This window comes from Argentina silus (genome assembly GCF_951799395.1).
Source record: "Argentina silus genome assembly, chromosome: 5".
NCBI lineage: Eukaryota > Metazoa > Chordata > Actinopteri > Argentiniformes > Argentinidae > Argentina > Argentina silus.
In genome coordinates this window covers 10,137,021-10,160,377 of record NC_139659.1, presented here as the reverse complement: position 1 = coordinate 10,160,377, position 23,357 = coordinate 10,137,021, and the positions used below count along the sequence as shown (strand labels likewise).

At 44.6% G+C, this 23,357-nt stretch overlaps 1 protein-coding gene across 1 annotated transcript in view; it reads left to right on the top strand.

Moving 5' to 3' along the window:
* Window positions 1-2,495: 2,495 nt before the first annotated feature.
* Window positions 2,496-23,357, top strand: part of ntng2b (netrin g2b) — a 43,757-nt gene continuing 22,895 nt past the window's right edge. Inside the window, exons 1-3 of the mRNA XM_083669938.1 lie at window positions 2,496-2,802; window positions 3,994-4,755; window positions 13,982-14,625. Of these exons, the coding sequence (XP_083526064.1) occupies window positions 4,543-4,755; window positions 13,982-14,625 (857 nt within the window). The 5' untranslated portion in view covers window positions 2,496-2,802; window positions 3,994-4,542. The remainder of the gene's footprint in view (window positions 2,803-3,993; window positions 4,756-13,981; window positions 14,626-23,357) is intronic.

Genomic DNA, 23,357 nt, shown 5'->3' with positions numbered 1-23,357 from the left:
CTTTCTAAAGCTCAGCATTTTACACACTTTTAAGACACTATGAACAGCAAATAACGGAAGGTCAACTCCTTGACAATGACCCAAAAACCAAATAGACATTTAATTCCTGGATATGAAACATACAGCACTGAGCTATAGGCTTTAATAGGTTAAGAAGACTACTGTAACTTGTACATGAAGCTCAGTTTCAACATTTATTGATGGTTGAATACTATAGTGTTACAGTAATAGTGCCAGTGTGTGTGTGTGTGTGTGTGTGTGTGTGTGTGTGTGTGTGTGTGTGTGTGTGTGTGTGTGTGTGTGTGTGTGTGTGTGTGAGTAGATCTATTAGTTGTGTGTTTCGACAGGGTGTTACATTGTTATTGATGCTCCTGGATGAAGGTAGGCATAATTGAATTCCAAAATATAAAGCCACTCATTCATCATGGTCATCATGGGTGACATTTGTATCAGGCTTTATTGATGCACGTTCAAACGAATTTAGTAGAGTGTAAATTTGCACTATTAGAATACATCCGTCACAAGTTTTGGATCACTAATGTTACATATAGGACAACGAATTTAATTCATTATCCATAAGATTATTCAGTTACTTAGACACAATTGAATTGCAAGAATAATTGAATTAATATTAATATTTCAAAGATATGAAACCCTGTAGGCCAATAACAATTCGAGATGTTGCAAGGCATGATTGGGGTAGGATATACTGTAGGGGGGCTGCATTAATTCCCTATCGCTGTAGGTATCAAATTATTGTTTTGAATACATTGAGACCGAAGCGGATCGGAGAAGCAGGGAACATATGGGGGGTGACGTCAGGGAAATAACCCCCCTCCCGCTGACCAACACTGATTCATATGTGCATGGCCACGTGAGAGACGTCAACTCGAATACCAAATGGGAAATATTCTTCAATATTTTGATAGATTTTCTTTCTTCGATAAATGACATATGGCTTATTCTTAATGGTTTTTCATCTGTTACTATAAAGGCCATGTGCAGGATATTTGTTCTGCTATTTTCTACTGTCGTTAATACTTCAGGGCCAACTTGTTTGTTACGTATGGTAGTTGAAGACCTTATTATATGGTAGGCCTACGTATCCATTTGTAGGTGGGTGAATGGGTCACATACAGACCTGTCGGTATTGTAAGGGTTAAAATGAATCTGAAAAATGTGAAAAGAGAGAGGAGGCACGGCAAGGACAAACTATCGATCGACTCCATGGTGTACTGTCAGTGTTCCCAGATAGAGGTTCATAGTTCCTTTCCTTATCGCAAGTGCCCCCCACCCCCCCACCCTCACACTTGTTTGTGCCTTTTTCCCTTTTGATGTGGGTGTTAAAAATCTAAAAAGTAAATCTAAAGCATACCATACAGAACGAAGGAGTAGCATGTTATTTTTTATTCATGTTATCATGTCATTCTGATAGCCCACATAGTCTCTAACATAGACTGCGGCTATTCTAACCGGCTGACAAAATTAGAACGACAGAAAGTTATTATACAGTTTGAGTAAAAAAGAAAAAAAGATCATTAATTCTTTATTTACTAAATTGTAAGCGTTCGAATTCTGATGTTGCTTTAACTGGCATGTGTTCGCTCCTGTGTTGAGATGAGCGGTGCCACGGTGAGGGTGAAACGACCAAGTCCATTTCAGCACCATGAACAGCGCCAGAGCCTTTCCCTTCAGGGACCGGGGACTGCTGAGGCTGTTCTCAGGTTGTAGCCTACTCTTGACTGGGACAATTATTTGTCTCTGTAATTATTGTAAAATAAATTTTAAAAAGACCATATAAGAATTTGTATTGGTCATTTCAAGTTAGTCGATCAACTAAGCCTATACACACTTAAGTTGTGTCACACTTGTGCAATTTAGGCTAAAATGACAATTCGGCTTTAGGGATCTTAAAAGACATAGGCCTAACAGCTTATTAGTAGGCCTAGGCCACTGTTTGCATAGGTTATTAGACTTTTACAAACGCTCGCATCTTACCCACGTAAAATGACCATTTAACATTCAACACAGACTGGCTCGAGCTTGAGCTAAAATCTGGTGCTAAAATGAATATAATCACTCGCTGACCGCTCGGACGCACAAGATGATCACTTCCTAACGCATCTCCAAGTCCCGCTGCTCCTTTAAGCAAGGCATGCCGATCGGCCGGTGGAATGGAGTTTGGAGCCGGTGCCAGAGCCAGAGCGGAGAAGGAAGTTGCGCCGCCCAGGCTCAGGACTAGCAGATACAAGCTCAGATAGTGATTGAGAGTGATGGTAGAAAGGATTAACTGAGAGAGAGAGAGAGAGAGAGAGAGAGAGAGAGAGAGAGAGGGAGAGAGGGAGGGAGAGAGAGCGAGAGAGAGTGAGAGAGAGATGGGGGGGGGGGGGGGGGGCAGGGCAGAGAGGGGAGGGAGATTTTCCATAAAGCTTTTTTTCTTTCTGCCCTTGAGCATCCCGGGTAAAGCCGAGCTTGTAAAGTGGGAGGAGAAGAAGGGCGGGCACGAGCCCTTCCTCAAAGTCAATATTTTTTACTTTTGGTACTCCTTCACTCTGGCATTCGCGCTTTCCCACAACCATTTTCAGATCTAGGACACCGATCTGTCGTGTCGCCATCCTCGGTGTAATAAAAAAGTAACCGGCAGAGGAAAAAAAACAAACAACGAGACCGCATTCAGATAACGGGAATACTGTAGCTTACACATCGACGGGAACCGAGTACGGTGGATGGATTCGTAGGCTTACGGCTGAGAGACGTTCTCATAACGGGACACGGCGCGATTCTCCCGGATGAGCATTATAAGTAGGTGCCTTATCTGATAAAACTGACAGACAGATGAGAGCATGTTATACTGCTGAACAATCTGATTTTTTTTCAGGGTAGACGAAAACGCAATGCTGTACTAATTTGAATAGCCAACTAAAGTAGCAAAGTAAATCCAAAAGTTGTAACTTTGCAAATCATGTTCACAAGTAAATCAATTATGACTAGGCTAAATGCAATGCTGTCCTATATTACTTTCACGAAACGAGAGTAGCGTAGGCTATACTCGCAGCAATTTGACACACCCCTACGGTTTTCAGTGCAGTCTGCTAGGCTAGAACCTCTTTTGACTTCAAAAGTAGTCGTTGTGTCCCGTAATGTTAGTGGATCGAACTGTCGTGGGCCTATATGTATGCCTACAGAGTGAGAACCGCGGTCAGCCAATGACTGTCAACGTTTCTCGTCTTCCAGCGATGAAGAGGTAGTCCATTCCAACTCCCTCATGCATAGGCGGCACTGGCACGTGTAGGCCAAGACAGGGACGCGATCACCAGACTGTATACAATTTCAGAAAAAAATATTATTAAATATAGCCATATTGACTGGAGGGGTTTGAGCTTTTCAGGGAATATCGCCTATAATGCCATGGAATAAATGAATTAGGCCTATGTGATTTGGCCTGTGTCATGTGGCACGTTCTACAGTCTTTACTCTTGGATTAACCGAGTGAATTGGACTCACCAGGTATGGGATAATACCAATTCGAATATAATTCAAGAATAAGAGTAATCTTTGATTAATACCGGTAAAAAAAAAAAGATGGTTAGGCTACAGTAAGTTTAGGTCTGCCCAATCCAATAACACACCCACCCACGAGCAACTTTGGAAACTTGACGTCAAGCCCTAATAACAGGTTATATCGAAAAATCCTATTGCGAACGTAAACCTCTCGAAACTTTATCTCTGAAATCAAATGATGACGTAGGCCTACATCTGTTTGCTCCAAATCTCATTCCTTTCAGCCTGCATGATTTTGATCTTTTTTGTCCTAATATCTAAGAAAATTAGGTTTTAACTAAAAGTCCTGATCACCCCCCCCCCGCCCCCCCCCCCCACACACACACACATACACACACCACCCCCACACCCCCACCTCTCTCTCTTTCTCTCTCTCCGCTCATTCTCGCTCTCCTCTTTCTAACATTTCTCTTATTCTTCAATGGTTCTCAGGGCAATTACAGAAGCAAGGAGCCGGACCAGTGCGTCGCGACCAATGGATGTATCTGAAGAATTCATAACCTCTCCTTCATCCCTACCGAGCAGCTTCCCTCACTCCCAGCGGGAAAAGAGCTCTGAAGAATGGATCTGTGCTGATATCTCAACGACCCCTACCGCCCCAAGCGCAGCACTGGCACCACTATGGTTGATCTGAGATCCCTATGTAACTTTAGACGCCCCCAGCTCCATCATTTGTCTCTCTTCTCCACATCAACCGTTAAAACAAAAAAGTGTACTGTTCTTTGGAAGCCATAGACCTAATTATCTGTAGAAAAAATACCAAGTTTCCGCAGACTTTTATTTATTTGTATTTTGAATTCTCTCTAATCCCCGAAACGTCCCACATCGCTCAGGCGAGCGCACAGAGGCATAATGGTAACGCTAAAGTTGATATGATCACTAGTCGCGTTCCATGCTCTTCATCTCAACTCTGACTACCGTGGACCCCCTCGCCCTTCGCCGGATCCCACTCGGACCACACCCGTGGCTCCCCCGCCTGCCATGCTCCATCAGGCCGTGTTGCTCCTGCAGTGCTTTGCCTTGACGCTGGCCCAGTACGAGCTGTGCAAGTCCCTGGTGAGCACGGACGATGGCGCGGCGTGGGAGCACTACGCCTGCCAGCCAAAGGCGGCACCCATGAAGGACTATATGCGGATCAAGGTGGACCCGCCTGGGATCACCTGCGGAAACCCACCTGAGCGGTTCTGCACTCTGGTAAGTAACGTAGGGTTTGCTTTGTCTAATGGTCTACTAATGCACTGAAATTACTGTCTGAAGTTGAAGTTACTGTTTGTGCGACTTCCATAGGCCATTTCTTGCATTTAATTGATTGACAATGTGATTGATTGTTTGGTGCTCTTTGAATTTAATTTTCAAAATGTTCAACCTGACCTGCATGAAACAACTTTAGAAATGGTCTTAATTAGTCGAATGACCATCCAATGGGCGGGTTTCACGTGGTGCGATAAGGTTTCATCTTGCACGGCGGGTAGAAGGAAAGCCCTCTAGGTTGCGGAATTGGATAGAGTTGAGGGGATGCATTTTCGCTCAAGAAACGAAACGTGAGAACACTGAGTTAAAAACTTACCAGGTTATTGGTCTTAGTAAGGGCGGAATCCTCGTTATACGTGAATTTGAGCGGGGCTTGGCCCGGTTTAGAGGGCTCCAAAAGGCATGACACCAGTGAAATGACTTGGCATGGGTCGACTTCGCTGAGAGGGGTCCGGAGGTGTTGTTTACACTCGCATTGTGTTGGCAGACTGTCATCCGGGTTGATTGGGTTTTCGGGAGGATTTCAAATTTCGCTTGGTAAACGGCAAGGCAAAAGAGGGGGAGGACCTCTCCTTCAAGGACACTCACAGGGCGAGGTTGGAGAACTGCGGAAAAATAGTCTGCATTACTATGCAAGGCTTGATGTGCAGTTCCTGCCTAGTAGGTTATTGAGTGGATTGAAAATAAAATATTCAATAAAGTGGAATCAACTTTGAAGTTTTCAAAGTTGTAGGTGTTTATGTTTAAACTTAGTTTTAAATTAAATGTTGTAGGCTATACGAATCTCAACTCGTTGGATAAGGTTGAGCTTCCCTCACACTTCCAATTATGTTTTGACAATGTTCAAATACTTTGTTTGGTTATTTTCAAATATTGGGGTCGTTTGGGGAGATCATTTGTAATGAGAGGGTGAATTATCAACACAAAGCAACATAATCCACACTATCATTCAGTAGTTTTGAAAATGATTTGTTATTCAGAGTGATTGTATGGCATAGCCTACCTGAACTTAAAGATTATGTTGCACCATACAGGCAATGTGAATCCACCACATACAGACAGATAATATGTATCCATATGTCCCACAAATGTGCACTTTACGAATAAAGACACACACACACACACACACTGTGAGAGGGGTTGATTGGCCCACCCACCCCTGTCCTCATTGAAACTAATAACAGGACTCAGGGGTCGTTTGACAACATGAAGAGGAGCGGATATTGTCCTCGGATACCTAATGGTTAATGATTTGTTTAATGTAGAAGTAGCGGAAACCGCTGACGGCTGTGAAAGCCTCTCCAGAGAGAGAGAGAGAGAGACGCTGCCATCCTGTATTGACGTCTGCCCTCTAATGGCCCCAGCCTGGAAACTTCTACAACTATTTTTCTGAGTGATGAAATATTGATGGGGTCCTTAATGGGCTTCCTTACAAGGGTGGGCCAACGACGTTCCATCCATAGGCTCCGGGAAGGTTCCGTTGGAGAGGGGTGAGACGACAGGTTTTTCTTAGTCAGCACTTTCTCACCAGCTGGGATCTATACGGCGGACAGGTCCCCTCTCAGACCATCGTAGACTTAGGGAGGGAACTATGAAGTGGATGGAAATTGCACCGTAAGGAAGAGGTTTACCATCAGGCAGTTTGATGGCCAAACTAAGTGGGTGTGTATCTGCTAATCAAGACATCACGTCAAAGAGTATGCATAAAGGATCTGATGTGGGATTCAACCTAGAGGTGCTGGAATGATTTGACAGTACACCTTAATGTTATTTTCTGTTGTATTATCTAATGGTGTTTTAGATGTAAGGATCCATACTTCTGTATACACAGCGGATTCTAAGCTGTGGGGGGGAATGAACCCTCCCTCCTCTTTTCCCCTCTCTCTGTTGGACTCTCTCACGGGTAGTGGTTGGAGTTATTGGTACAGATAATTTATTTTTTTGAAAAGCAGCAGATTTTTCCACGCCTACAGATTTGGCAGCTTTACAGAGGAACCAGTATCTTATCTAATTGGTGTACATTTACTCATTCAGCAGTCCCACAAGTCAAGGAGAAAAAAGGCGAGGCATTTTAAAAAAAACACTGCATCACCATGGACACAGCGCTGCTCATCCTTAATAAGGGTAGAGGCATATTGCGGCTACCGCTATTGACTAGCTCTGCCCATCCATGCTCCTCTACTCCTAAAAACTAGAACCAAATTCAGCAGATGACGGTTTGATGTTGAGGCTGAGTTTTCCCTCCCTTGGTTTGGTCCCCTGACTCCACCTCTTTACCTTGATTACATTCTTATGTATCCCATGTTCATGGGGAATGTGCAGCATCCTCCTCCTCTGTCAAATGGCCAGCATGTTTGTATCTTTCAACATGGCGGGCATTTTTCTCTTTTGAGCATGATGCTACTACTGTATCTCTCTGTACATGGAGCTCCAGTTGTCGGTTGTTTTTCTGGATGTGCCGCTAGTTAGCTGCCGGCAATGGGAGTGGAGTGGGGTGGGGTGTGTGTTGCAGAGAGGTATGGCTAATGATGAGGGAGAGGTGGGGGAAGATCACAGCTTAGCTAAGCAGAAAGATGAAATCAGACCAGCATTGCGCGCACACACACACACACACATACACACACACACACACACACACTTCCTACACGACACAGCATGCTGCATTAGAGTCCAGTACTGTATGTGTTTCATGTGTTTTGTGTTCAACTAACTCCCTCCGGAAAAGTAGAGGACCCCATGCAAATTCACTGTGTACAGTATGTGAATTGGTGTGTACATCATGAAGGGGGGTGGGGGGGGGGATGTGTATGAGTATATTATGTGTGAAAAAAACCTTCCTGTTCCACAACAGATTTGCCTGTTTTAGAAGGTAGAAATCAGCCAGCTCTAAAAATAGACATGAGAGAGAGAGAGTAGCAGCGCAGCAGCGGAAGGGGAGCATGCTGGAAGGGGAGGAAGATGGCAGCTGGTACTGTGGATCAGTGGATCAGTGCTTCCCAGACTGGGCCTATGGCCATACTGCTTCCCCCTTCCCAGCCTGCCCTGCCCTGCCTGGCCACGTACAGGGTCACCCAACCCTAGCAGGGGCCCGTATTTGATTTGTCCTCCTGGGGCATCATAATCAGACAGCCCAGCTTTGACACCCCCTGGGGATGGTTGGGTCATTTCAGGTATACAGTATGGAGTTGAGACTGGGTTCACAGCATGGCAAGTTTCCAGGGAGAAGAGTGTGAGTGGAGACTGTTTAGATACACAGGCTGGTCAGTGGACAGCTATAAGTGAGACTTAGCTGAGACAAAGGTGAGACGAAGGAGGATTGGCTACAGGGCTGAGACAGGCGAAGGTGAACTCGAACACCACCTTGCTGTACGCAAAGGGATGCCAGTCGTAAAAAGGAGGACAGGATTTCCTGTGTCCCGAAGATGACATGAATATGAGAGAGTTATATTCCCCCTCTTCCTTATATAATCAGGCCTCAGCCCTGGTAGTCTGAGCACAGACTGTCCTGTAGCTACAGAGCAGCCAGATGCCCCTTCTCACCCCTCTCCTCTGCTCTCTACCAGCACTGGGATTTGTCTCCTGTCCGCTGGCCTGCTTTTCAGAGTTACACACACGCGCGCGCACACACACACACACACACACACACACACACACACACACACACACACACACACACACACACACAGCTCTGTCACTGTGCCTCAGGGAAACAGAGGCTGTAATTAACCATGGATGGTTAGCATAACATTACACACATACACACACGCACACACCCATGCACACACACATACACATATGCACACACACACACACACACACACACACACACACACACACACATGCACGCACACACACACACAAATATTTTCACCAGCCAGCCAGATGACACACAAGGAACACCAACAACAACAAAAAACAAAAGTTGCACAAAACTTACACATTGAGCAAAAAAGCAATATCCCCATCTCTGTCCCTCTGTGGGCTTTTTTAATGGGAGGGTCATTCCATTTGATGTGTCTTCCAAACAAACTCAATTTTGTTCTTTGGATGACTCTCTTTATTCCCCTTGGTGGCAATAGTTTGGAACCACCATAACTAGAGAGAGAGAGAGAGAGAGAGAGAGAGAGTGAGTGAGAGAAGGGGGAGAAAGAAAGAAAGACAAAGCTTCAGTAACAACACATCCCTTCAGTCATGCTGATATAGGTCATTTGAAAGTAATTGAGTTGAGTTAGTATGCTATCATTTCAGAAAAGAAAAGCATGATATTTATGTTGTGAGGCATTTTGTTTGATTTGTGAAGAGTTGCCTAGTGTGATACAGATGTCTCTGAGTTAGAGTGTTCTTTTAATGGTCCATCTCTCAGAAAGATGGATGTGCCCATTCATATTCTAGTTTGCGGTTGTAGCCTATGTGAAAATGCATTTTCAAAATTGTTTTATATACTCCACCTAAGAGTCTTAAACCAAGGCTTTAGTGTTTTAAGACCATGGTGGTTGAGTGCTCAGAGATAAGTTTCTGTCCCCCAGGTGAGTGATCGAGGTAGCAGGCGTCTGTTCCGTATGGGATGTGTTCTCTACAAAAAAGGGAACCTACTTATCACAGTGGCACGCTGTGTGTAGACATGGTGACAGAGTTCCAATGCCATGGCGCCCATAGTCTCGACGACAGGATCCCAGCGAGGATAATTGCTGGAGGGGCTTAGCAATGTGGGCCACCTGCCGTAGCAGTTGGCCGGGATGTTTGTGTGTGTGTGTGTGTGTGTGTTTATGTTTGGGTTTGGGTTTGTGTGTGTGTGCTTGCATGTGTGCGTGTGTGTGTGTGTGTGAGTGTCTGCGTGCGTGTGTGTGTACGTGTGTGTTTGCGTGTGAGTGTGTTTGTGTGTGTGTGTGTGTGTGTGTGTGTGTGTGTGTGTGTGTGTGGACGGAGGAGGTATGTAGGGCAGGGAAGAAGAGTAGCAGGTGGAGGAGAAGGCTAAGGAGGACAGGGGCATGGGAGGGCTTAAAAACATGGGCTATCCTCACACACAATCCTGGTGTACACAATAGAATATATCCCCTCTCTGATTATCCCAGGGACCCAGAGAGGTCAGACTATAAGCTCAGTTCATTGGACACATGGACAGCAGGGCCAGTTTTAGCCTGCTATATTAGGGTGGGCTAGTACAAATAATAGGTGGGCAACTTGGGTGGTAGGTATCCCAGAGGATAGAGAAGCGGACTAGTAGCCTGAAGGTATATTAGTCATATATCCATGTCTTTATTTCTTTGTATCTATATCTATCCATCCATCTATCTCTCTATCTACAACATCAGTCTCCTGTTTCCCTTGGCAAAGATTCTAACAAATTCATCCATGTCTAAGGTATTTGTTATTGATTTCTCATGGGCCAAGATCACCAAATTCCTCTTTCTTTCATGTAACATGGTGTGACGATAGGAGGTTAGGACTTGTGACAGTGTGGAGAAGGAACTCTCACATGATGCCAAAGACACACCAATTACCAGGGCTGTTACATACAATTTATGCAACACAGGAAAAGCTTCCTTATACTCCTGCAGGTGTTTACACACAGTGGACAGGTCTGTTTCATTTGGACATTTCTTGACCAACATTGGTTTTGCAACAAGAATTTCATTTTTCAGACAAGCACATGCAGAGGGCGCAACAAAGTGGAATCTAGAAATGCAAGACTGGATATGACTGTCATTAGGTCTATATTCTTCTTGGAAAATCTGTTTTCCATTTCTGAAATGGCCCTGTCAAGGATGTTGAGCAGTGATCTTTTCAGAGACTGACAGGGGGTGATGGTGGGATCATCAGAATCTGTATGCCCCACAGTTGAGAGCCCTTTCACCAAGGTGTTTACTCAATGTTCTCCTTCTCTTTGGAGGATGTGAATCATCCCCAGCAGGTGCCTAAGAAAGCTCTGTCCAGCAATCATCTTTACGTATGTCTTTAAGGACTCCAGTGGTGCACCAACAACCTCACAAGCAGTGCACATATCCACAGACTGACACTGTAGAATTGCATTCACTGGTTTCAAGACACCAAGCACCTACACTAAAAATTTGCCAATCTCAAAGAAATTATGCCTCTTAATTTGAATTAACAGGCCTGATGCCTCTACTGTACTACTCTATGGTTTACCGTGCATGGCATGCACAACCACTAAGTGTAACTGGTGGTTATAACAATGAATATATGGAATATATCTAGCAAGCTTCTTTTGAAGCAATGTTTGCACACCACCTCGTACTCCACTCATCACTGATGCACCATCATAACACTGGCTAACTATGTTGTCAGCACTGTAGCCAGCATCAGAAAGATGTTTCAATATTTCAGTGGACATGTAATCAGCATCAAGTTGATGCAAGTCAAGCAACCCAATCAGATGCTCCTCTGGCATGGAATTACATACAAACCGAATCATTATGGACAAATTCTCAACATTACACCTGTCCCTAGTTACATCACTTTTCATGCAAAACCCTGCAGAGTCAGCGTTTGCATACCTTTCCCTGACCTCTCCAAGAAGCATGTTTGCCAGTGTTTCAATTATCTTGTTTTGAATATCCTTAAAGGTGTACTTGGCATTTTTAGGTTTACCCTTAGCAATATCAGCTAGCTTGTTGTCCTTCTCTACGGTATATTCAAGCAATTAAAAATAATAATAGTAAAAAAAACAACAACCCTGCAGCAATGTCATCAGCATCGGTGTCCCGGTGGTCACGTTTTAAGGTTTCTGTTGTTCCACTGAGCCCTAACCCATTCACACACAGAAACTTAACTACACCACCAATGCTCTTGACATAATATCGGTTCTTTTCAAGCTGTGTTTTACCTACCAGCATACAGTCGATGGGTTCCCCTGTTGCCTCTCTGCATTTGTGCTCAGACCAGGTGGCTGCAGCCTGTACATGACTGTGGCTGGATGCATGCTTATGTAACCCCCTGTCACGCTTGAGTGACGCTTTCCAGTTGTTAAAACCACGTGAGGTAAAAACATATTTCCAACAGGGGAAACAGACGCATGCATCCCGCAGAACAGAGTACTCCAGCCATGGTCGTGTGCGGTACCAGGCAGGATTGAATGATCATAATATAGCACCCAATACATGCTTTGGGTAGCTAGCTAATATTGGCTGGGATGGTGCATCGCCATTTAAGTCGCTAACCACGTGAGGTGGGGCTGAGGCAGCGGAGAGAGGGAACTGCTTTGGGGCAGTGCTTGTGGAGGGTAGCCGGAGCAGTAGCCGGAGCCTCTGATGTGCTAGCAGCAGCATCGCTAGAGGCAGCAGCACAGCATTCACAAACTGAGAGAATGGGTAAACTTTCTAGAAAAGTCACCGTAATTATATCTTAAAAAAGGTAGTAGTGTGGTATCTGTTAGAACACAGATCATTCTCCTCGGTCTCCTTTCATTGAATACATTTGAGTTAATGCAAATGGACTGCTGATGGAAATTCTCTAGTAGCTAAAAGCATCTCCTCTCTCTAAGATTACTGTTTTTGTACATGATCCCTGACAAAAATAAGTGTAATAAACAAAAACTTAACTAAAGTTAAACTAACATTTAGAACACTAATTTGTTCCAATCCATACACGAGTTAGAGCAGGTTATGTGTATGAGTGTGTGATTTTTCACACACAGTAGTAGGATCGTGTGTGTGCTTTTACTTGCTTTGCCTTGCCCTGTGTGTGCAATCTGAGCCATCAGAGTTCATAGTTGTCATAGCAACACCCCTTGGCATGCTCCGAGAGACACTGTGCAGCGGATGGGTCTGCTTCAGAGCTCTGTGTGTTTTTGCCTGAACACAAGAGGGGGTGGGCAGTGGGCGACTTTGGAGGTGGGCTGTAGGCTGCCCACCCAATCAGAAGTTAGAAATAGTACTGGTATTTTCTGTGTTATTTTTCCATTTGCTGAACGAAAACATTTATTTTTCTTAACTTTTGATTGGGTGGGCAAGACGCACGTTAGCCACCGCCGGCCTTGATGGACAGTATCACACAGGATTAAGTTGCCCACAAAGTCCACAAATACTGATTTCTCAACACAGACCCCCCCCCCCCCTCCATTCTCTATACGGTACTATACCTTACTTATATCCAGTGTATCTGGGACAGTGTGACAGTGTAATCATTTTCAATGGGATTTGGAGGTTAGGGGTCGTTTCCTGACGAACAGTCCACTAATCCTCTTCCATGTGTGTCGTTCAGTCTGAGTAAGGGGTGAAGGGTGGGGGCCCACACTAATGGAGGCCATAGCCCCCCTGATGGAGCTCTAGCAGGGCCTCTGAGCTAAAACCATCCTGTCACCAACCCTCACAAGCTCTCCGTCTCTCTGTCACCTTGTCTTCTCATTACACGTTCTGTGTCATTGCTGTTTTTGGAGTAAACTGTCATGAGTGTGTCTCTCTGTCTGTGTTTGACGCTGATCTCTCCCGTTGTGTCTGTGAGGGAAACGTAAGCAGAGATAATTAGGTTATCAGACAGGAAACATGGTTGCCATGTCTCCCTGGTGTTGTGAGAGGGAGGTTGTTATCCAATGTTGCAGTAGTATTAAGTTGTATCTTCCTACGCAGTTCAGTCCCATATAGATCCTCTCATCAGAGTCTCCATCACCAGCTCCACTTTTGCTTATGTTTGGAGTTTGTTTTACCCTGCAGTGTCACCATAAATCAGATGATTTATAAGCTCGGTCTCACTGCACTATAAACAGTTTTTTGTTGTTATTACTTGGTGTTGTGTGGTTTTGACTGACTGGTGGTTCTCATCAGTGACTTGAAGCAGAAATGAATGTGTACTGCTTGTCAATAACAGAAAAAGTTAAACAAAAAGCGAAACACAGCGGTGTGAAAGAATTCCTTCATTTGAATCATGTTTTTGATAGTTTTTTAACATATCTTCAGGCCCCAGTATTGCAACATATCTTCAGGCCCCAGTATTGCAACATATCTTCAGGCCCCAGTATTTAAGCTTGCTGATTTCCCCTGCACTACTCAAAACCTGCCAGATAGATCCTGGAGAGCAAAAAAGAATCCGGATCATCCTGATCTAGATTAAAGGTTTTGAAATACTGGGCCCAGGAGACTGTTACTAGACATGCAAGTGCATCCCTCTGCCCTCCACTCACCTGCCTCTCTCTGTCCTCCCTTTCCCCTCTCAGGAGAACCCATACCTCTGCAGTGATGAGTGTGACGCCTCCAACCCAGACCTGGCCCACCCTCCCCAACTAATGCAGGACCGCCAACGCAGTGGCCTGATCACCTACTGGCAGACAGTCACATGGTCGCGCCACCCTGAGCCTCTCCTGGCTAACATCTCCCTGGCCTGGAACAAGAGCCTGGAGCTCACTGATGACATCCTGATCACCTTTGAATACGGCCGCCCCACCATCATGGTGCTGGACAAGTCCATGGACCACGGCCGCTCCTGGCAACCGTACCAGTACTACGCCGACGAATGCATGGATGCCTTCAACATGCCCGCCAAGCAGGTGCACGAACTGGCTCCCGCCAGCATCACACGGGTCATCTGCACCGAGGAGTACTCGCGCTGGGTGGGGTCCAAGAACGAGAAGAATGTTAAGTTTGAGGTGCGGGCGCGGTTTGCCATCTTCGCTGGGCCACGGCTTCTGAACATGGACAATCTGTACACACGCATGGAGAGCATGAAGGGACTGAGGGACTTCTTCACCTTTACCAACCTCAGGCTGCGTCTGCTGAGGCCCGCCCTCGGCGGCACCTACGTGCAGAAGGACAACCTGCTCAAGTACTTCTACGCCATCTCCAACATCGAGGTGCCTGCCAGGTAAAGTGTGACTGGGTTACGATTGCATATCACAAAGAGCAGGTGTATGAAAGCGTAGTGGGGGTTCATTGACTGGGTTCACTCGTTCACTTCACAGTTCACACGTTCAAAATGTGTAAGGCCGTGTCTGAAATGTTAAACGTCTGGTTTTACTATGGCTATTCACTATGCAGTATACAGTATATGCACACGCACATGCACAAGCACACGCTCACGCACACACACACACACACACACACACACACACACACACACACACACACACACACACACACACACACACTCACACTCACACTCATCCATAAGCACACTAATCCTGGGTCGTTTAAACTGACCCTCACACTCTGCGTGGATCCTAGCCCCGCTGTCATTGGTTTAGGAGCTTTACGATTAATGACACAAACAGACGGCCCCGGTGGTCTAATGTAACCAGCATCCACACACACACACACACACACACACACACACACACACACACACACACACACACACACACACACACACACGCACACACACAGGGGAGCCCGGAACCCTTACGTGGCAACTTTGTGACAGTGAGGGATGGTTCAGCCGTCACGCGCCTGCTTAGCATCAACAAGCCATCTCTCCTACCTTTCAGAATTATTATTCCAATCAATACGACAGGGTGACATTTGAATGGTATTTAACATCCACGTTGGACGGACGGACGGGGGACGGGGCGGGGGGGGGGGGGGGGGGGGTAGCGTGAGAAGGAAAGTGAAAACGTGCAAGCGAGCATTTGCGCTGAGGAGGTGTTGCTTGATGTGGGTGTCTGATGAGGGGAGCAGAGGGGTGTTTGATGAGGTCCTGAGTGGATGCTGACACAGCACTACAGCCCCCCCAACCCCCCAATCCCCCACCCCTCCAAACCCCTGGCCCTCTGGCTCTGAGGAGGAGGAGGCCTGAAGGTATTGATCACAGGCACTTTTCAGGCTTTGCACGGAGAGCCAGAGAGACAGCACGGAGGGGGTAAAATATCCCATCCACCCTGCTAGAACCTCACTCAACCTTGACCACAAACCCTGCAGCCAATACTTCCCCAACATTCTCCAATTACCCCAATTCAAACACACTTTGTGTGTTGTTCAAACTCTCAATTACACCACTATCCCCTCTCAATTCAAAGCACATCCTCACCAGGCAAAACGTTCTTACCCATGGCAACCACACACCACATATACCCTCACCTCCTCGATCCCTTGTATTTATTAGTTATAGCTATGCTCTTTCAGAATGCATTTCACCCCTCAACCTCGCTACTGACATCCACATCCAGAGAATGGAGATGATGATGCCATCAGGGCTGGATCTGGTATCACCGGACCCAAATATAGCCCTTTAGAAATGAGTGAGGCCAGTCCGCCTTCCATCACCGCCCACACCTCCCGTAACATAATCACTAATCAATAAGTTATTCTGGGGTGCCTGCGGGAATATTGGGTGATGGTTGGGGGGTCTGGGACAGTACAGTATAATCAGAGGTGTCTGATGCTTACGGTTTGATATTGATTTTGGGGGGAGGGTGGGTGGGGTGGGGAGTGTGGGGGCAGACGATTAGTCAATGTTCCCTGGACAAAAGGCTAAGCTATCTCATCTAGCCGGTAACATATTGGGATTTCCAACGCAGAAAGAATTTGAATAATGAATATTCTCCCTGTTTCTCCGGCGGGGATCGCTTGCTGAAATGGGTTTTATATGATAAGACCAAATGGCAGTACCCTGCAGGTCGCCACGGTAATGAGATCGGCCGGATATATCGACAGGAGATGTTGCAGTCACTTCCTGGTCGGCTCAAGCGTCCCAGTCTTCCAGCGGTGACTCACTGACTGAACGCAGTGAAAAGTAATGATCAGTAATTGAACTCAATGAGGTGAATGAAGCAGGACAGAGGCCGTCCCATTAAGAGGAAGAAGATGGAACCGTTCTTTTGATCTGATGCAGCACTGGCAGAATAGTGATGCACTAAAGAGCTGGCGCAGGTGTTTGGGAAGCCAGGTACTCAGAGCTGAATAGTGCTGTTTTATCAATAAATGCGTAACCTGATAGGCCATTAAGTGCAAACGCAAGAGAGCAAGGATGGACGGGAGGGGAGAGGGGGGTAAATTTAGATCTGTGGACGTGCTGAAATCACTCAGCAAACTGGATCCCAGACAAGCTGTGTGAGGTCAGGCAGGGTAGAGGACAGCCAGGGATGGAGGGAAAGGAGGGGGACAGAGAACTCAAGAGGGAGAGGAGGGAGAGATGGTGGAGAGTATGGTGGTATTTCATCTTGGTTTATTCTGTGCTTCAAATTTGAATTCTACTCCACATGAACAACACATTTATAAAGACAAATATATCACTCATCTTTTTTTTTAATTTTATTTTTTTTTATTTCATATGCGCACATAAACTGAACTGAACTAAGCAAACGTACAGTATTAGATATTATATTTTCCATGAGGACAACACAAGTCTTACATGCACCCGTCTTGCCGTCTACTTCCTGACAGACAGACAGACAGGACAGACTTCTCAGATCTCTCAGTGTCAAGGAGAACCAAAGCCTACACTCTCCATCATCATTTACATCAGTGAAATCTGATTGTCAGGGGAGCTTCACTCAGGACTCCCCCCCTCCATCTACCCTCAGCTCCATCTGTCACCAGCTTCCCTGGGCTGTGGAGTGCAGTGGAGCGGGCCGCGGCCACCCTATAGACTGTATAATGGATTAGGATTGGGGTCATGGATTGGGCCTTTCTAATGGAATAAACTGCAGGTCGTAGAGTGGGTCTTTATAATGTAATAAAGGGCAGGTCGTAAGCCCGGGAAGAGCCACCTAAATGGATTAGCCCAAGATGGAGAGCCGGAGACAGAGTTAGACCAGGATGAAGACGAGCTGAGGAAGAGGCCCACATTTGTCTACTGGTAATCTGTGGCAGCATCAGGTCGTTTACCGCCATGAACTCTTCCGCCTGATTTAATTGTTAAAGTCTCACAGAGACTTTGTGCAAGCGAGCAGCATTGAGAGGAGCAGTGCCTCTGCCCACTGCGATTGTTCCCTACCGTGGTTCCTCTCCTGAACGAGGAGATTGTGATATATATTGTAATATATGCCATTTAGCTGACGCTTTTATCCAAAGCGACTTACATTGCAGTGAGTGCATACAGACACTATCTTTTTAATGAAACATGTCATGTCAACAGGTCAAATTTGAACTTGGACCTGAGTCCTGAGTGCTAACCATTACACCATGGAACCTTGTTATTGATGTATTCACAGCGTTGTCATGAACATTGTGTTAACAACATTGAGGAACAACCTTTACTTTCTTTGCGTAATAACAAAGAACACTCAACTCCATACTATGCTATAATAATGTAATAATAACTAGATTAGTATGTGACTACATGGTAACACAATGCCATTACTATCGCAATTACTAGTGTTATTACACAGGTATAACAACAACTTCATGTATAGTGTTACCCAGTACAGACACTAATGTTTTGAAAGAATAGAGTGCATGATGATCTGGCACAAGTAGGATTAAGTTACTAAAATGTATGCACTCACTGTACTGTAAATCGCTTTGGATAAAAGTGTCAGCTAAATGGCATATATTATTATTATCATTATTATATTAAGTTCAGTAGAGCACTGATTAATTTGGTTTGTGTTTGAACAGTCTATTCTCACCTCGACGGACCACCTCATCATCATGCCCACCCCCTTCAGTTTCCCAAAAGAGGACAGAGATTTAGTCTGCATGAAACCATGTAATATAGATGCTAATCATCTGGTATGGGTGTTTCTGAGTTAAACATGTTGTTTCATGCCTGTTTGTGGTATTTGTCTCTTGCCTGTCTGCATTTTTCTCTTTGTGATATCTGGCTCCCTGCTGGGTGAGATAATGAGCTAATGAGCTTTTTGGCTCTTCCTGTCTCCATCCAGCTGTTGGGGGGTTGGGCTGTATGGTACTGCACATTGGGGGTAAAGGGGGATAACAGCTTGTTGAGGGGCTTAGCTCTGTAAGGGTTGTGGTACAGGCTGTTGGGGTACTGGTAAACCATGCATGTTTGATCCAATGATAGTGGAGGGCTGACAACTATGACCCCTTAGTCTTATAGTTCCTCCTTAGTATGGCAGTTAAAAGCATAACAAATAAGACTATAGATAGATGGATGGATGGATGGATGAATGGATGGAAGATATATACTGTGATTCTAGGTATAAGTCAGATGCATACAGTACCAGTCAAAAGTTTGGACACACCTTCTCATTCAATGGTTTTTCTTTATTTTTATTATTTTCTACATTGTAGATTAATATTGAAGACATCAAAACTATGAAGGAACACATGGAATTATGTAGTAAACAAAAAAGTGTTAAACAAACCAGAATATGGTTTATATTTTAGATTCTTCAAAGTAGCCACCTTTTGCTTTGATGACAGCTTTGCACACTCTTGGCAAGGTGTGTCCAAACTTTTGACTGGTACTGTAGATAGATAGATAGATAGATAGATAGATAGATAGATAGATAGATAGATAGATAGATAGATAGATAGATAGATAGATAGATAGATAGATAGATAGATAGACAGACAGACAGACAGAGTGATACTTGGTATAAGTGAGATAGATAGGTAGAACTGTGAAACAGGTAGGTGTGTATGACAGGTAGATATGGCTTGTGTGAGTAAGGTACAGTAAGAGCCTTACATAGGGAGTAATCTCTGGTCTCAAGGCCCTGTCTGTGTTGGCTTCTGGAGAATGAGGGATGGCAGACAGCCCTCCTTTGTTCTCTTAGTCTTTTTTGGTCTTGATTATCGATGTAGTGTGACTTTGACTTTGGAAAGTGCCACACTGGTTTTGAATTATTCCAAAGTTTTCTTTTGTGTCCTTTACCTTGTGAAGGTTAGAGAATAGGAGATAAAAAAAAAAAAGGCGACCAGGAGAGAGAGAGGGATGATAGATGAACTTCCAGTAGCTTGGGACCGGGGTGGGTGATTGTGTGATGAATGATGGTATGTGTGATGCTCTGCAAATGTTATCCCACACACAGCTGCCTACAGCATGAGAAAGTAGATGTCTCGCCTTCAACAATATATTGATCTGTCAGGGCAGTGAGATATTCAAAGTGTTTCAGGTTATGAGATTAGATCATTTCTGAGGATATGTCAGATATACATATTGGGCCACCAACCTTTTCTCACAGTTTTTTCTATTAGTTTTTAATAACATTCCAACTTTGGATATCAATTGGGTTGAGTGAACATAGAGAAGTAGTGTGGTAAGTGAATATACAATCTTTTTTTCGTTTGTCACACATTCAGTTCACTAGCCCCAGATCTGAGCCCCTATGAGAGAGTGGCCACACCCTCTTTAGCCTAACCAAACTACGACTAACTGTCCCCCCCCCACCTGACACAAGGTCCGCCTCTAAGGGATATCTACCCCAAGGACAGCTCTCGCTCAGAAACAGATCGCTCTGTAAATCATTCATGAGTGTTCTCCAGAAAAGAAAGGCATGCAGAAAGCGAGGGAACGCAATGAGGAATGTGTCATTGTTCCTCTCATACTCTGTGATTTATGACACAATGGTAGTAACTGATGTGATAATCAGTGTTTATTTCCCCTCAGAGGAGAAGAGGTTGAAGTCAGCAATTTTGTTTTTTGTTTCACTGATGTGCTTCCCCCCCCTCCTTCAGTAGACCCCCCACCCCCCACCCCACCCCATCCCATAAATATCCTTTTAAATTCACAAACACAATAAAGAATTCTCCCTCATAGTGCCTGCACTGCGCCTCACCCAGCATCTGGTGATAGGGGATTCTCTTGATACCGCAAGCATGCTTTAAAGCTGAGAAGCACACTGGGAATTGAAAGTGGGGAACATGAGGCGGAGGGTGTCCTTGGAAAGACGGTTTGTTCTCTGTCAGCCACATTAATTAGCATAATATTATTACAGAGTTGGTGTTCACACAGACTGCTTTACTATCAGGCTGTTGCTGTCATCACAAGCATGTAGATAGACGAGGGGAAACAATGAGATGGAGGAGGACACAGAGAGAAGTCATTGACAGACACACGCACACATGAACGCACACACGCACACACACACACACGCACACACACACACACACACACACACACACACACATTTTAGCATGGAGTCCCATTGAGACCAACGTCTCTTTTACAAGGGAGCCCTGCATACACACAGTTTACCATACATAATACACATACAAAATTACAACATAATAAAACACTGAAACGTTCTCTGCAGATTGTTCCAGCAGGGAGGTGCACTAACTAAAAGCGGATTTACCCAATTTGGTGGAGACCCAAGGAACCTTAACCAACTCTGAAAATGAGTTAGGTAATTGATGTTCTTGAATTTCAACAATGAGGTTAGGTAAGTTGGGAGTTTATGCTGTAGGGCTTTATACACAAAAAGGGAGTAATGAAGAGATCTATGGGACTTTAACGAGGTCCAGCCAACCTTTTGATAAAGTATGCAATGATGAGTATTAAAACTATCACCTGTGATAAAGCGAAGGGCGCTATGGTAGAAGATCTATTCCTCTAAAAGAAGCCCACTTTAAATCTTGTGGGGAAGCTCAATGTGGGGACCACCTAAAGTCCATATGCATAAATCAGATAAATTTTTCTGTGATTTGGTAAATAACATATATTTTGTTTTTCCAGCTTAAGCACCAACCTCAGCCCAACAAATGTGCTCTGCAGGACAGAGCATGCAGACGGTAGCTAAGAAAGAGCCTGGCCAATCATGGAGCAATAGCATATACAACAGTGTCATCGGCATATAGATGCAGGTTACAATTATTTACAGATAATCCAATATTGTTGATGTAAATTGTAAAAAGAACCGGACCAAGAATTGATCCTTGTGGAACACCCTTTATTATGTCCAGAAAACCTGATTTAACACCATCAATTAAGACACACTGTGTTCTGTCCGTTAAATCATTTTCAAACCATCTACATGAAGCCTGATCCAGGCCTATTTCAGACAACCTCTGAATGAGTAGGTAATGGACGACCATACTGAATGCCTTGGAGAGCTAAAAATAAGGCAGCACAGTGTTTTTTCTGATCTAGGCAATTTAAAACATCTTCTAAGACAAGCGTAGCAGCTGAGACTGTGCTATGACCAGTTCTAAAGCCAGATTGGTGCACATTTAGAATAGAATAGGAAGATAAAAAGGTTCTTAGCTGGGAGTTGACCAGGGACTCTAATGCTTTGGAAAGGCAAGATAGCTTGGCTATTGGGCAGTAGTTATCTAGGTCGGATGGGTCACCACCTTTATGGAGAGGGAGCATATGGGCTGCCTTGCAAACCTTGGGGATAGCACCTGAGATAACAGTCAGATTAAAAATATGTGTCAATGACTGCAATTAGGGGGGGCGAAAGCTGCAATAGGCCTGGATCAAGCAGATCAGCCCCAATGGATTTCTTTACATCAATTTTAAGCAGGGCATCTAGTACATCACAAGTAGAAAATTGTTGAAATTAAAACAAAGATTCGCTAGTAGTTGACTGATCTCCCATCGAGCTGGGAAATGGGAGCGCAGTCGACCGTCTGACCAGGGTCAGCCAAACCACCATTTCTCTGAAATAAAAAGCCTGCCAAGATAAAATGCTGATTAAAGGCATTACTTATCTAAATTTTCTCTGTAATGAGGCCAGAGTCTGACAAAACTTCTTTCAGTAGGGATGAAGAGGAATTTCCACGCTTCAGGGCGTTAATTGTTTTCCAAAATGTTGTAGGATCACCAGCAGAATCCGAGACAGCACTTAGGAAGTAGCTTGAATTAACTTTCTGAATTGATGAGGTGCATCCATTTCTCAGTTGTCTGAAAATCTGCCAATCAGCTACTGAGTCTGTTTTTCTAGCTTTGGCCCAGGCCTGATTTCCCAACAAAAGGAGATCTGAAAGTTCTGTGGAATACCAAGGATTCGTGCTATTCTTAATTCTAAGGTGTGTAAAGAGGGCATGTTTGTCTGCCAGAGGTGTAAATATAGATGAGAAATGTTCTAGAGCCAAATTGGCGTCAGGTATGCAGCTGATAAGGGAAAGACTCGAACAATAAAGATCATGTAAAAAACCTTGCTCACTAAAATGTTTAAAATGTCTTTTTGTAAAGGACCGTGGAGCAGATTGTTTTATCCTTTCATCTCTAATACAGGCTATCAGACAGTGATCGCTGATGTCATTTGCAAAAACATCACTGGCTACAGTGTGGGTTTATCTGGATTCTTCAAGTTATGCCAAGTTAGTTTTGAGAATAACTGTGATAGTTGTAAATCTGTGTGGAGGGGGTGTATGGCTTGGGCATATATGGCTTCCACTGGAACTGGCTCACTTGTCTTAATTGTTGATGTAACTGCTGAATTCTGTACAGAAACATCTAGCCCAAATACAAGCAAATGCCTACAAATTTATTGGACAGCGCTTCATCATGCAACAGGACAATGACGCATAACATGCTGCCAGAGCAACTATGGAGGTTTTCAGGCCAAGTCAATCTCCAGATTTAAATCCTATTGAACATGCACTTAATTTGCTGAAGAAGAGATTTAAGGCAAAACGTCTTCAAAACAAACTACAACTGAAGATGGCAGTACAGGCCTGACAGAGCATCACCACAGAAGATATCCTTTTTCTGGTGGGGTCAATGGGTCGCAGACTTCAAGCAGTTAT